The 15,399-nt window shown below is 34.0% G+C and overlaps 1 protein-coding gene across 26 annotated transcripts in view; it reads left to right on the forward strand.

Moving 5' to 3' along the window:
* The window catches only part of SEC31A (SEC31 homolog A, COPII component), a 73,556-nt gene that overhangs the window by 4,978 nt on the left and 53,179 nt on the right, over window positions 1–15,399 (forward strand). For 24 of the 26 annotated variants that reach the window (XM_087864027.1, XM_087864032.1, XM_087864034.1 and 21 more), the window contains exons 2-7: window positions 5,746–5,828; window positions 6,718–6,841; window positions 8,238–8,436; window positions 9,671–9,766; window positions 10,897–11,037; window positions 12,587–12,729. In XM_087864027.1, the coding sequence (XP_087720153.1) occupies window positions 5,750–5,828; window positions 6,718–6,841; window positions 8,238–8,436; window positions 9,671–9,766; window positions 10,897–11,037; window positions 12,587–12,729 (782 nt within the window). In that variant the 5' untranslated portion in view covers window positions 5,746–5,749. The remainder of the gene's footprint in view (window positions 1–5,745; window positions 5,829–6,717; window positions 6,842–8,237; window positions 8,437–9,670; window positions 9,767–10,896; window positions 11,038–12,586; window positions 12,730–15,399) is intronic. The other 2 variants (XM_087864028.1, XM_087864030.1) reach the window with 1 other exon arrangement.

Genomic DNA, 15,399 nt, shown 5'->3' on the forward strand with positions numbered 1-15,399 from the left:
TTATTTTCTGTAAAATGCTCTTCAAGTATAAACAATTTGAACATGTAAGGCATAGGGCATATTGTGTAGGGCGCTCTTAAGGAAACTGCTGGAGCATGAACTTCAACTCTAGAGATGAGTAAGAAAGCTGGCAAAAGTACTTTTGGAGATCATTAAATATATTTAACTATAGACCTGAGACTAAAATGAAAGTGGGAATAAGGAAGAAAGAATAAAATGTATATGTCAAATATCCGATAATGTAGGAATTGGTTCTAAAACTAAAAAATTAAGAGAAGTGGGAAGTAGGAAAAAAATTGGAGGTAAAATAAGTTAATGGATCCCCTCATCTGTAATAGCTGGGAGTCAAAGGACATCCTTTAAAGCTGACAAATCAGTTGGTAGAAGTATAAACATATTCAACAGTACAAAGGTAAACACTGAGAAAGATAATACTATTGATTATAACTGTGTAGTACAAGAAGGGCAGTAAGATTATGTAAACTAATTTCATTAGTGCTTATAGTAATTACTGTGTAAAGAAATAGAGGATTAATGGTACAAATAAAATTATTTTAAATTATAAAGATAGAACTAGAAATAGATATTAGAACAAAAATAGAAGCCATCCTGATTATCAGAAAATTTATAAATACACAAATAGGGACAACAGGGAAAGTTTTTCTTATAAAACCAAACAAAATAGCAAAATAATATAGAAGTAAGAGCAACCATATTTGTCAAATCAGGAGAAAATTTTATATCAGTAGATTTTATATGGCCTTATTAAAATCTATTAAAAAATTTTCAAATCAGATGACCAGGCAAAATCTGATTTTATTTATTTATTTATTTATTTATTTATTTATTTATTTTGCTGTATTTAAGGCAGCCAGTGAACACAACATGGTTCAAAAGTTGAAAAGGGCAAAAATAGATACATAGAGACACATTAAAAAGTAAGCTAGGGTAATGGTCTTAATATGAGACAAAGTAGAATTCAGGACCAAAGGCTTACTTAAGATGAAGAAGAATACTTTACAAAGTTAAAATGTGTATTTGACAGTGAACATTTAACATTATGAAGATGTGTCAACCAAGTGACTGTGTATTAAATAAAAAGTAACTTTCATAAAGCAACTTTCAGGAGGTACCAGGAAAAATAGGCATAAATGCATTAGTAGTAAGTGACTTTTGATTCAGTAATCTTGATCCAGGGCAGATTAAATGGAAAAAGGTAGGACTGTAGATGACCTAAGCAGTTTAGTCGATAGGGTAGTTTTGATTAATATATATTGAACTTGACCCTGAAAACAGTGTACCCTTTCGTTTTAGATCTCATTTACAAAAACTTCTCTATAGCCCACAAAGAAAACTTCAATACATTTTAGAAAGGAGAAGTAGTATAGAAAAATCACAGTGCACTTGCATATTAAGTTCAAACAACTCTTGGGTCAGTGGAGAATACAAATGAAAATTGTAGAATATATAGATGACCATAGTGATGAGAACACTAGAAATATATGGAATCTAGCTAAAGCAGTGCTCAGAGGATAGTCAAAACTTTAAATACTTATGTCGATAAAGAATAAATAATAAAAATGAGTGGGTTAAGCAATTAACTCAAAAGGTTAGAAAAAGTTCCAAGTAAATGAAAAGAAGGTAGAAGGAAGGAATTAATAAAAATAAAAGAAATTAATGAATTAGAAAACAAAGCAGAACTAATAAATTGGCTGTTTGAAAATAGACAAATCACTAGTTAAGCTAATCAATTATTAAAGAGAAGGGTAAGGGGAAACAAAACAAATATATGTAATAGATAAAGAATAGCATAAATAGCAAAAGTTTAAAGAGTCATGAGTGTTGTTCAAGTCTTAAAAAATGAGAAAATCTGTAAAAAAAATTGAAGGATTATCATAGGAAAACATAATATACAAAAAATGACCTTGAATAAAGAAAATTCAAATAGATCAATTTCTATAGAAAAATAGAGAAAATTAGCAGAGGAGCAACTCCTCCCCAAAAAGCATCTGGCCCGGATGCTTCATGAGAGAATTCTGCTAAATCTTTGAAGAACCAATAATTTCAGTACTGCTGTTGAAGCTGTTTCAAAGCGTAGAAAAAGATGGAAAACGTCTACATTTTGGGGGCACTTGGGTGGCTCAGATGGTTAAGCGTCTGCCTTCGGCCCAGTCATGATCTCAGGGTCCTGGGATCAAGCCCCATGTTGGGCTCCCTGCTCAATGGGGAGTCTGCTTCTCCCTCTGCCTCTCCCCTCCGCTCTATCAAATGAATAAATAAAATCTAAAAAAAAAAAAAGAAAACTTCTACAAGCGAGTATAAAATGGATATAAAACCTAACAAAGATTGCATAAAAGAAGAAACGTATAGATGCAATCTTACTTACAACTCCAGACACAAAACTCTGTTAAACAAATGGAATCTAGCAGCACGTTAGTAGAATAATACATCATGAGAAGTTTATTCAGGGTAGAAAAAGATGGTCCATATTAGGAAATCTATTAGTATAATCTGTTTTATTGATAGACCTAAGAAGAAGAATCTGTGGCCATTCTGATTACCTGATGAAAATTCAATACCCAGTCTTTATAAATAGCACTCAAAAAACAGTAATCGATGACTATTTCCTTACGTTATATACATTTATATATGTGCATGTGTGTGTTTCAAAACCTAAAGTCATGTCCCATGGTGATATAGTAGGCTTTCCCACTAAAAAAAGGAACAAGACAAGAAATTTCACTGTTACCACTACTGTTTAATATGGTAGTACAAATACGGTTAGCCTTTGTATAACAATACCAGGAAGACAGTCTATGTAATGGGTATGGGGTGGGAGTGAGCCACATTTACAAACAAACCAAAAGATAAAATACTTAGGAATAAACCCAATATGTCAAAAAATTTAAAGTAATACTGAAAGATAAAAAAGGCTTAAAAGACAGCATGTTCTCATTGGAAAGGCTCAACATTGTATCAGTTTCTCAATGTAGTAATTTGATGCAGATTCAATAAAAATATTAACATTCTCTTTTCTGGAATTAGACAAAAACTATTCTAAAGTTTATGTAATAAACAGTGATAGCAAGGAAAATAGTGTGGGAGAGAAGCAACGGCTAGGGGTTATGGGAATCATACTCCTCTGAAGCCTAAGTATTTAAAACAGTAGAGTACTTGGGGCGCCTGGCTGGCTCAATCGTAGAGCATGCCGCTCCTGATCTCAGGGTTGTGCTCGCTTCGGCAGTACATATACTAAAATTGGAATGATCCCAGGATCGTGAGTTCAGGCCTCACATTTGGTATAGAGAATGCTTAAGTAAATAAATAAACTTAAAAAAAAAAAAGTGTAATGTCTAGCATGTAAATAAATGGACATAAGGAATGGAAATCCAGAAATAAACCTAAATATATATAGGCATGTAGATCCTAAGCTACATCCTAATACCTATAGGAATATAAACATAAATAGTAAACCCAGAAATAAACCTAAATATAGGAACTTAGTACATGATAAAAGTGGTATCTTAAAATTGTAGGAAAAAACTTTTTAGTAAATGGTTTCATTGTAATAAGAAAAAACTATGGGGGCGCCTGGGTGGCACAGCGGTTAAGCGTCTGCCTTCGGCTCAGGGCGTGATCCCAGTGTTCCGGGATCGAGTCCCACATCAGGCTCCTCTGCTGTGAGCCTGCTTCTTCCTCTCCCACTCCCCCTGCTTGTGTTCCCTCTCTCGCTGGCTGTCTCTAGCTCTGTCAAATAAATAAATAAAATCTTTAAAAAAAAAAAGAAAGAAAAGAAAAAACTATGAACGTACATTGTATACCAGTATGTATTCCAGGTCCTGAGTCAAAATTCAAATGAATAGAAAAAGCCACAAATGAATTTGCTTAGAAGAAAAATATGGGTGAATTTCTTCATAACCTTGTCATGCAAACAAGGCCTTTCTACCTAATCAAAATTCAGGAACCATTTTTTTAAAAGTGATAAATTTAGCTATTAAAGCATGGTACATCCATACAGTGGAATAGTTTTCAGTGCTAAAAAGAAATGAGCTATCAAGTCACAAAAAGACAGGGAGGAATTTTAATTACCTGTTGTTAAGTGAAAGAAGCCAATCTGAAAAGGTTACGTACTGTATAATTATAACTAAATAACATTCTGGAAAAGGCAAAACTATGGAGAGAGCAAAGAGATCAGTGATTGCCAGGAGGGAGGAGGAGGGAGGGATGGAGGAGAAGAGGGATAAAGTGGTGGAGCACAGAATTTTTAGGGCAGAAAAACTTCTGAATGATTCTTTAACTGTGGATGGGTGGATTTGGGTGGGTGGGTATGTGTCATTATTCGTTTGTCAAAACCCATAGAAAACCCAAAGAGTGAACCCTAAAGTAAGCCATGGACTTTGCTTGTTAATGATGTGTCAGCATAGGTTGGACTGCAACAAATAGACCTGCGGTGCAGGACAGTTTATGGTGGGAGAGGCTGGGGGAGAGGCGAGTGGAGCGGGGGAAGGTATGTGAGAATTCTATAGTTTTCACTCAATTGTTCTATGAACCTGAAACTGCTCTGATAAATAAAATCTATTTTTTAAAAAATCAAAATCTTGTGAAAGGTAAAAAAAAAAAAATGCAAAAACCCATAACTAAAAAAAAGTAAAGTCTGACAACCCAATAAAAAAAATAGGCAAGTAAAATAGAAAAAGTGACAGAGAAGGAAATATGGATGCCCCATAACCATATAAAAAAAGATGCTCAACATTATTATGGGATGAGAGATGCAAATTGTAACTACTCAGCGTAAACATTTTTCACCTGTCATTGGTAAAAACCTAAAAGTGTTTCCCTGGTAAGGCTGTAGGGGTGTGAAAAGGTACAGTTATTGTGGAGGGCAACTTGGCAATAACCATCAGAATTAAAATTGAATTTGTTTTTAACCCAGCAGTTTTACTTCTGGAAATTTATAGCTCTCCTGACCTATGAATGAAATAACATGTACATATGGCTATTTATTGGAGCATTGTTTTTAAAAATAGCCAAAGATTAAAAACAACTCAGGTGTTCTGGTACATCTTACAGTGGAATACTGTGCCATGTGACTGTATTATGTACAGTAACAAAGTTTGTTTTTTTTTTTTAAGGTACAGCACAGTACTTGCTGAATTTTTCTATCGAAGTAACTTTAACGGAGAATATATGAACTAGTGGTATGAGGAATTGTAGCTTGGAGTGACCAGCTTCTTAAAATTTCTGCTAAATTTATCTTTAAAATCTGTAGGCTTACTATGTTCTTCTCTGTAATTTACCTTTAAAATTAATTTTTAAAACTGCTCTTAATCACTTAGTAATCCTGCTCCAGGAAGATGTACCTTATTTATTGTGTGCTTTCTCTTACTCTGATACACTGTCCCACATCCTCACCTGAGAAGTATATTGTGTAGGAAGGTTAATCCCTCAGGTACGACCCTGTATTGTTTTTTGGTTTTAATTTTTTTTTTCAGACTGATTTTTCAGTGGAAGGACAATAATTTGTAAACAATTAGAAAAGCCCTATATTTGTCTCAAAATAATTTAACAAGTTTTTCTTCTTTCTATTATTGAATGTTCCCAGCAAACGATACCTAAAGCAGTTTGATTTATTGGCATTTGGACATTCTAATGAAGTAGTGGTTGGTTCAGTGTATTTCTGTGTAAAAAATGTTTATGTTCTATGTTACGTGTTCAGTATATTTCTATGTAAAATATTCTCTTTAGCAGGATGAAGTTAAAGGAAGTAGACCGTACGGCCATGCAGGCCTGGAGCCCTGCCCAGAATCATCCCATTTATCTAGCTACAGGTAAGTTCAACAGAGAGAAGATAGTATTAGTCACCTAATTTCTTCTTTTCCACATTTGGCTTATTCATACCTGTCCTTTAAAACTCATTTCAAGCTTCATCTCTTCTGGAAAGCCTCTCCTTCCCTAATTAGATAACTCCATCCTCCCTTTCAGTTGAATTTAATGACCTTCTTCTGTGTTCCCTTTAGCACCTTGTTCATCATAGCATTAATCATGATAGGCTCGCCTGGATGGCTCAGTCAGTCAAGTGCCTGTCTTTGGCTCAGGTCATGGGGATTGAGCCCCATATGGGGCTCCCTGCTCGGAGGGGGTCTGCTTCTCTCTCTCTCTCTCTCTGCCCCTCTCCCCACTCATGCACACACTCTCTCTCTCTTTCTCTCTCCCTCTCTCAAATAAATAAAATCTTTTTTAAAAATCAAACATTTGTAGTGTCTTCCTCAATTCATAAGAATTATGTTTCATCTTTATTCCTCCAGTATTAAGCATAATAGATAACATGTAAAAAAAAAGTTAATAAATATCAGTTTGAATGAAGAACAATTTTGATTCTAGCATTTTTATATAAAAAGAGGGTTACATCATTTGTGACTATAAGCAGGTATAGTAAATTAAGAAACTGTTTTTACGGAGAGCTTTTTAAATATCTACAGGTTTAAAAAGTTATCTGCACTATCCACTCCTACAAACGTCATCTCTGAGCCTTGTGTCAGAATCTTATTGTTATAGTAATTTAAGCATCTGTTCAATGGCATGTATCCTGAGATGTTAGTCACTAATGCAGCATTCGTGAGTGAAATCATTGGAAAACATGCGTTTAATTTGTTCTGTGTGGTTTTCTCTGAGTCTTTTATTTTTGCATTGTAGTTACCATAAATGTATTTTCCGTAGGAACATCTGCTCAACAATTGGATGCAACGTTTAGTACCAGTGCTTCCCTTGAGATATTTGAATTAGACCTTTCTGATCCATCCTTGGATATGAAGTCCTGTGCCACTTTCTCCTCTTCTCACAGGTATGAGATTGATGAATCTTAAATTCACATTATTTATGGTTGTGGTTATTATGTTGTGGTTGATGCCTAGTTTGTCTATAAATATGTTATTATTAGAAACTGCAGGGAATACCATCAATGACATGAAATATTTTGGGAAAAAGTATACGAGTGAATTTCTATGAAAGTAAAAGAAGGGTCTGAATATTCTATTACCTTTTTTATTGCCAACTGACATGTGAAGAATAGGAAGGAGAAGCTCAATTTTCTAGTAGTTTTTTTTTCTCATGATATAGTAGACATACTGTCTTTTATCTCCTTTTTCTCACCTGTTTACCAAAAAAAGTATAGATACGGCTTAAAAAAGGAGTAGTTGGATGAATATTAAGGTGTTAAAAATAATCTCTGAATGGTAGGTTATTTTTTTCATTGTCCTTATCTATATTTTGAAATATATTTCACAGAGATTTTTGCTGACATGATTTCTGATACAGTAGGTATTTGGGTCATCTTTCCAAGTACTTAACATCCTGTCATAATGCAGAAAAAGGACATTTTGATTTGAGTAGTAAAATATGCTTTATTGTCTCAGTAGCTTGGCAGATTTTGGTGAAGAGATTGTACTCTAGCTAACAGCACATAGGTCAAATCATGGAGTCTCATGGGACCGCTCATATTTTTCAGAACTCTCCCACTGTGATGGGAACCTCAAATACCTTTTGTCTATCAGTTTTCCTACTCACCAACGTTTGTGTCATTGTATACCTCCATGCCAGCTCCATATTTTATCTCCTAGCCAAACCATAATCTTTATTCTCCACCAGTGGGTGTACTTGTCATAATAGACATAATTTTGATGTCACTTTTCCACTGTTGGAATACATTACTTTTCTTAGAAAATTTTGTATACCTCCTTTAACAGCTCTACTACTTAACAGACCACTTGTCAGTGAGTACTTCTGTAGTCAAATAATATCAAGGAAAGTGGTTGATTAGAGCTCTGTCTTACAGATGAACCAAAAGCAGCTTAGGAAGATTCAGTAACTTGACCAGGGTCTCACGGTTTCTAAATGGTAAAACCATTCTTAAGCCCATAGTATACTTTTTGACACTATAGTATCTCTTAATAAGGTAATAAAGGTAATAATTACCTCTTAATAAGGTAATATATTACCTTAATAAGGTAATAAAGGGAAAGTTCTTACTCTTCAGGATTATAAAATCAAACATGCATGTATGAATATAAATAAAAACTAAAATGCCATTTCACCAAGTCATGCAGGGTTACCAGGATTAGAGGAGAAGCAATGTTTTTAGATTATTTATGAAAACGTATGGAATTAAATATATAATTTGAAATGCTTTTCTATATCTATTTGACTTAAAAAACCAGTTATTTACTCATTTTCTCTTAAAGGTACCACAAGTTGATTTGGGGGCCTCATAAGATGGATCCCAAAGGGAATGTCTCTGGAGTTCTGATTGCAGGTGGTGAAAATGGAAATATTATTCTTTATGATCCTTCTAAAATTATAGCTGGAGACAAGGAAGTTGTGATTGCCCAAAATGACAAGCATACTGGCCCAGTAAGAGCCTTGGATGTGAATATTTTCCAGGTTAGACTTTTAACGTTTATTCATAATTCTTGAGATACATATTGCTTATTTGAAATAAGCATATGAATCTGCTATGCCTCTGTTTTGGAATTGAAGCTAAAAATGTGGCCCCATGCAGGTTGATGAGTGAGTGTATTTTTTTGAAGAATGGAGAGTTCAGAGTTAGGATCAAGCTAAATGATAATAACTCCATGGAGGGGATCAGGCAATGAAGAATCAGTCAGTCTACTTTTGCCATCATAAACATTACTGAATATCAGTTATATAAATGTATAGGTTAGCAAAGATCTTGAGTTAATAGGATATTAGAGCATAGCAACCAAAACATGAGTATTATCTTAAGAAAGTTTAAAATAGTTATTTTTCTTGTATTATAAATAAATACTTAGGGTATAGAGATACATCAACCTACACTTCATTTCTATAGTTTATGGTGCCTACTCTTTAGATTAAGTAGTTCCTTTGTTAATTAAACAGCTGCTGCTTGTTGGTTAGTGTCTTGTATTATAGGTGGCTACAACAATAGAATTCCTCTGTTTTCATAGTTACATGTCAGTTGATCAGAGAAGAATTTATGAGAGTGAATAATAAAGGATGAAAGCCAATATATGAAACCCATTATCTTCCTGTACTTCCTGTCACAGTTTTAGGGTCTTTTGGACCCTAAAGGTATGCAGTAGAGGTAACCTAGAAATACTGCCACCCAGAACAAAATTGAATGTAAATGAACTAGAAAGACATGAGGATTTAAGACAAGAGATTTTACCAGCCCTGTATTGGTCTGGCTCCAGAAGCTGCCTTTGAGGTATCTGGAGATAGATGCCATTATTTTAGGATTCATTTATTTGTCCGAAAGCAGTGATTGGTTTTGCCTATTTTTGTCTCTGTCTCACAATCAGATCCCCTTCCTGCACAAATGATAATCCCCATATGGTTGTATGATTGTTTAAGAATTTATCCGTATAATTATTTTTTTAATCTCTTGTATTAATAATGTCAGTAGACATACTGTCTTTGTAGTGAAATAGAATTTTATAATATGCTTCTCTGAAAAACTATTACAGTTTCAGATTATTATGCATAGCATTTAGGAATTCATGAGTTTTGCTTTTTTAATTAAATAGAAAAGTTATATACCCTAAAACTGATAGAGCTTTCTATCTCTGAACAGTTATTCAGAGTTCTCTTAATTATTCATAAATGCTATTTCATTATTAATTATTTCTTATTGCAGACTAATCTGGTAGCCTCTGGTGCTAATGAATCTGAAATCTACATTTGGGATCTCAACAACTTTGCAACTCCAATGACACCAGGAGCCAAAACACAGGTATTGCATTGATTTTGATGTAATTAAAATAACCAAAATTGGTTCTTCAACACTTAATTATTTCATTTTTTTTTACACAAAATATATTTGTTTAAAATCAGTGTTTAGATGTTGCTAATTTTCCTTCAGTATAGCGAAGTATTAGTAAATGTGTTCTTCAAAGTATCAGTGAGTCCTTCAACAGCAAATATTTATTCAGTGCCTACCACCAGACATAGCTTGATATACTAGACATACAGTAATGAATAAAATAGACAAGTCTTTGGTAATTTTTTTAGATACAGTTTTTTATATAGTATAGTATTTTATGTTGTATAGTATTTTGATGATATCTAACCTTAGAATAAAAATCGTAGACTAGAAAGGAAACTTAATTAAAAAAAAAACAAATCAACCCCTTTCCTATGTATTTCTATAAGTTAAGAAAGAATAATCTTCCACTTGCTTCCTTGAAGTTTATGTTATATAGACTATTCAAGTTGAGTAGCCATTATAATGGGTCCCAACATTCTGGCCATTTTAGAAGTAGTATAATAATAGCATATGATCTATCATTTATTTTTATTTATTTATTTTTTAAAGATTTTATTTATTTGAGAGAGAAAAAGAGAGAGCACATGGGGGCGAGGGGCAGAGGGCAAGGGACAGAGAGAATCCCAAGCAGACTCCCCACTGAGTGTGGAGCCTGACGTGGGGCTCAATCTCAGAACCCTGAGATCATGACCTGAGCTGAAATCAAGAGTCAAACACTTAACCCACAGAGTCACCCAGGCACCCCTGGGCTGTAACTTTTGCTCTGCCTAGTTGTCCATCATACTGATCAGTGTCTACTTTGTAGTTCATTACCTACCTTGTGGCAGTTGGAAATTAAGAAAAAGTGCTTGATTTATAGCAGGAGCTTAATAAATGCCTGGTGAATGAGACAATATTAAACAAGGTAAAATACTTGAATTGGCATATACCTGAGCTTTAAATTGTATTATATTTATTGAGAACTTAAGAATATAAAAAAAATTTGTGGAATGAATAGATCATATTTTGATTATTCATTTTTTTAAAAGAAGGATTAGATTTTGTACTTAAATTTAATTGTAACTGAGAAATGGTTTTTAGTAGTTTCTTCCTTTTAGCCCCCAGAAGATATCAGCTGCATTGCGTGGAACAGACAAGTTCAGCATATTTTAGCATCAGCCAGTCCCAGTGGCCGGGCCACTGTATGGGATCTTAGAAAAAATGAACCTATCATCAAAGTTAGTGACCATAGTAACAGGGTAAGTATGTGATTGATTTGTCATATACAGGAACATGCTGTGTTTCTGCTGTAGGTATTTCTATATTGTTTGTCAGTGTTGACAACAAATCAGATGTTTGTAAAGTCACAACCTGTCTTTTCATGGACCAATCATGTTGCAATGAGGTTTTTCTTTGGGGAAGATAATAAAATTTCTAATAAACCATGTTGGATATTGTTAACGATGAAGAGAGAGATCATTAATTAAATACCTTATTGCATAATATACTAGTTGTTTTTACTTTACTCTATGTTTCAAAGCATTATAGCAACTTTTTATCTTTAGCTTTCTCTAGAATGTACAAATTTTTCCAGCTCGTAATTGTGTGACTGTGAACTTGTAGTTTCCAAACTCCTAGGTTCACCTCTTCTGATTAGGTAGTGCTAAAGTGAGAGCTAATAGTCTCCCTTTTGCCCAGTAGATGTAGCTGTATAACACATTAAATTTTTGACCTTATAAATTCTTTAATACTATGTCATAATGTGCTATAAAATAATATAGACATAATTAAGGGCCTTATTTTGTTAGTTTGTTTTTAATTATATTGTTTAGTTCGACATTTTCAAAAACAAGTTTGCCTGAATCAGAAAATACATATATAATTTAACAATAACCACAAAAAACTATTTAAAAAAATATTTCTTCAGGATATTGTTTTTCAATGAATTAGGAATTTTAAAACAAGTTTCAATTGAATAAAGCATACATTAAGTATTTCCGTTATCTTCTGGAACATTTAGGAGGATCTGAATGTCCAGGTAATTCCTAGTAATACTGTTAATTTATTCCATGTGAAAATTTAAATGGTAGCTGTTGCTGTAGATGTTTTGTCTTGATTTTTTTGACAAAATAGAGGAAAAGTGTGGAATTTTTTTGTTACCTTTTTTTTTTAAATTTGTTTATTTGAGAGAGAAGAGAGCACGCTCCAGGGGGAAGGGCAGAGGGAGAGAGACAGGAGAAGCAGACTCCCCACTGAGTGTGGAGCCTGATGTGGGGGTGATCCCAAGACCCTGAGATCATGACCTGAGCTGAAACTGAATCAGACACTTAACTGAGCCACCCAGGCGCCCCGTTATTATATTCTTTAATCTGTTTTCATTTTTCTGAAAGTATTAGAATTTATTTAAATTTATATAAAATTTTTCCCCTAGTTACAATTTTGACAAGTAAACTCATTTTTGGTATAGAATTATTCTAATCCAGAATGGTGCTGTGTATCAAATAGCTGGATGAACTGAAAACATTAAAACTTTTTACTTTTAAGAGTACTGTTTAAGGCTGTTCAATAAAATTTAATGGTTTTAAAGAGACATCATAGCTTGAAGGCTCCAAATGCAGGCCGTGGAGATAGCTGTCAGGATTCAAAATGTAATAGTTTTAGGTTTTATTTTTTGTTGTTGTTTTTTAATAAACTAAGCCTGAACTGATGTTTTCTACTATTTGTTTCAACAAAGGCATGTTCCTCAAGCTACTTTGGCTCTTCATAAAGTAATAGGATTGATACATTGTGAGCCTTAATTATCTGCAGATGCATTGCTCTGGGTTGGCGTGGCATCCTGATGTTGCGACTCAGATGGTCCTTGCCTCTGAGGATGACAGATTACCGGTGGTCCAGATGTGGGATCTTCGCTTTGCTTCCTCTCCACTCCGCGTCTTGGAAAACCATGCCAGGTATCATGCTGCTCTTCTAAGGAACTTGATTTGTTTATTTTCAAAAACACATTTAATTTATTATTTTGAATTATCAGATAATTATTTTTAAGTTAAGGAATCTCTTTTGTCTCTATCTTGTAAAAGTTAGTGTAAATGGTTTTTATTTGAAGCAATAGTCATCTGATTTTCTGTTCCCAAAAAGGGTAGCCAATTCATATCATAACAATACAAAAAGGTGATAAAGGATTTTCACGTTATAAGTGATAGATTGAAATTCCAGTATGTCACAACACTTTAGTACAACTTTCTTGACATCCAGTTTGGATATTTCCCATTATCTTTATTAGGGTCATAATACTGATGAAGAGTCTTCCATAACATTCAATGACAAGAAACAGTTTAAAAGTTTGTTTTATTTCTAAGTTTCTGTTTTAATTTAAAAGCATTTTTGAGAAATTAGGTGGATTATTCTGCTTTTAATTTAATTTATTTTCTATTACTTTTTTTAGATTTATTTAGAGAGAGAGAGGGAGCACAAGAGCGAGAGCACGAGCAGGAGGGGCAGAGGGAGAGGGAGAGAATCTCAAGTAGACAGCACAGACTCCGACTCGGGGCTTGATCTCACAGTCCTTAGACCACAACCTGAGCTGAAACCAAGAGCTGGACACTTAACCAACTGTGCCATGCTGGTGCCCCTGCTTTTAATTGTAATAAACGTGCAGATTCTCTAAAAAGATAGGAGTGGGGTGCCTGGTTGACTCAGTCCATAGAGCGTGCAACTCTGGTCTCCGGGGTTGTGAGTTCGAGCCCCACGTTGGGTGTAGAAATTACTTAAAAAAAATTTTTTTATTTAAAATTAAAAAAATAAAAAGATATGCAAATGTTCTCATGTTAGGTTTGATAGCATTAAATTTAATTGTAATCTGGCATATTTCCTAACATTGATATTCAGGTACCCAGGGAGTTCATATGTATTTGTTCAACAGTTTAAACAAGAAACAAATCCCTTTTAATGTTATAACATTTTCTCAGTACTTTTGGGCTTTCTTTCTTATTTAGGGATATATAGACTAAAGCTTTAAATCCCATTTTCCCACTGGGTAGTGGATTTGCACACTAAGAAGTCTTGAAGTTTGTGACCTCTCCTTTAGCTTCTTACAAAGGAGAAGAGAGTCCAGTAAATATGTAATCCTATTTAGATTTTATGCTTCTGTCAGCTTTTTAGTAAAGAAGGGATAATTCTGGTAAGTTTTAATATTTTTCCATGTTAGATAAGGTTTTGTTCATTCATTCAACACATACTTCTTGAACACGTGCCCTTACCAAGCTGTGCTAAGATTCGGTGATATAACAGATAAAACTCCCTGCCCTCAGGGAGTTTACATTATAGTGGGAGGACAACTAACATTTGTATAACATGTAAAGTGTACAAGCACTTTAGATTTTAAATCAGTTAATCTTCATAACAAGCCTATGGTGTAGATACTATTAACTCATTTTACAAAATGGAAATTGAAGCTCAGCAAGGTAAACTTGGCCTAGGTCACATAACTAGTCAAGTGCTGACTTCTGATCTAAACATTTTGATCCCAGAATCCGTGCTCTTAACACTATATTCTACTGCCAATTTTAGGTGTGATCATAATTTAGCAAGACAGAAGACCACACTGAGTTGCAGGAGCAAATCAACTCTCTGATTTCTCAATTCTCTCCTTCTAATAATATATGCAAGAGTTGGATTAGATGATATTTAAGGTCCTTTCCTGCTCTATAATTCTGTGCTTTTTTTTGTCTTTAATACTTAGTTAAGAACCTAAATGTTCTTTAAAATGTGATATTAAATATGTACAAATTTCTTCAAAAGGCACTCTTGACATGCTTGAAATTCTTGACATGCATGATTGGATTCTAAAGGGGGGCAGTTAGAAAGTATATTATTGATGCAATTGTGGAAATTTGAATCTGGACTATATATTTTAAAATATTGCATATAAATAATAAATATTTTCAGTATGTGATTGTGTTATGTATGGTTATGCAGAAGAATGTTTTTATCCTCAGAGATAAGTGTAGGGGTGACATGTCATAATATCTGTAATTAACTCTCAAATGGTCAGTGTATATATGGAGAGAGAGAGAAAAGCACATAAAGTAAATGTGGCCAAACCAGTGAGTCAAAGTGAAGAGTATAAGGCTGTACATCATACTGTCCTTACAATTTTCACAAAGATTTTAACTTTTTAAAAATAAAATATTGGAAACAAAGACAGTCTTAAGCAATTTGGGTGCTTTTCCTATACTGTGTTTTCCTGATTCTGAGAGAATATTGAATATCTTCAAAATGATCAAAGAGCATGCAAATTCCTAAATTGCTTTCTGTAAATATTGTATGAAATTATACTTCTGTTAGCAGCATGTGTCTTCAGAGCCTAGACAGGAATCATTTGGAGACTTTGTTTTCTGAAGATTAAAAATTTCTTCACTTTGGGGCGCCTGGGTGGCTCAGATGGTTAGGCATCTGCCTTAGGCTCAGGTACTGATCCCAGGGTCCTGGGATCGAGCCCCACATCTGGCTCCTGGCTCAGTGGGGAGTCTGCTTCTCCCTCTCCCCCTCCCCCTGCTCATGCTCTCTCTCTGTATCTCTCTGTCTCAAATGAATAAATAAAATCTTTAAAAAAATTTTTTTCT

Source organism: Ursus americanus, chromosome 8 (genome assembly GCF_024610735.1).
Source record: "Ursus americanus isolate L20-20 chromosome 8, mUrsAme1.1.p, whole genome shotgun sequence".
NCBI lineage: Eukaryota > Metazoa > Chordata > Mammalia > Carnivora > Ursidae > Ursus > Ursus americanus.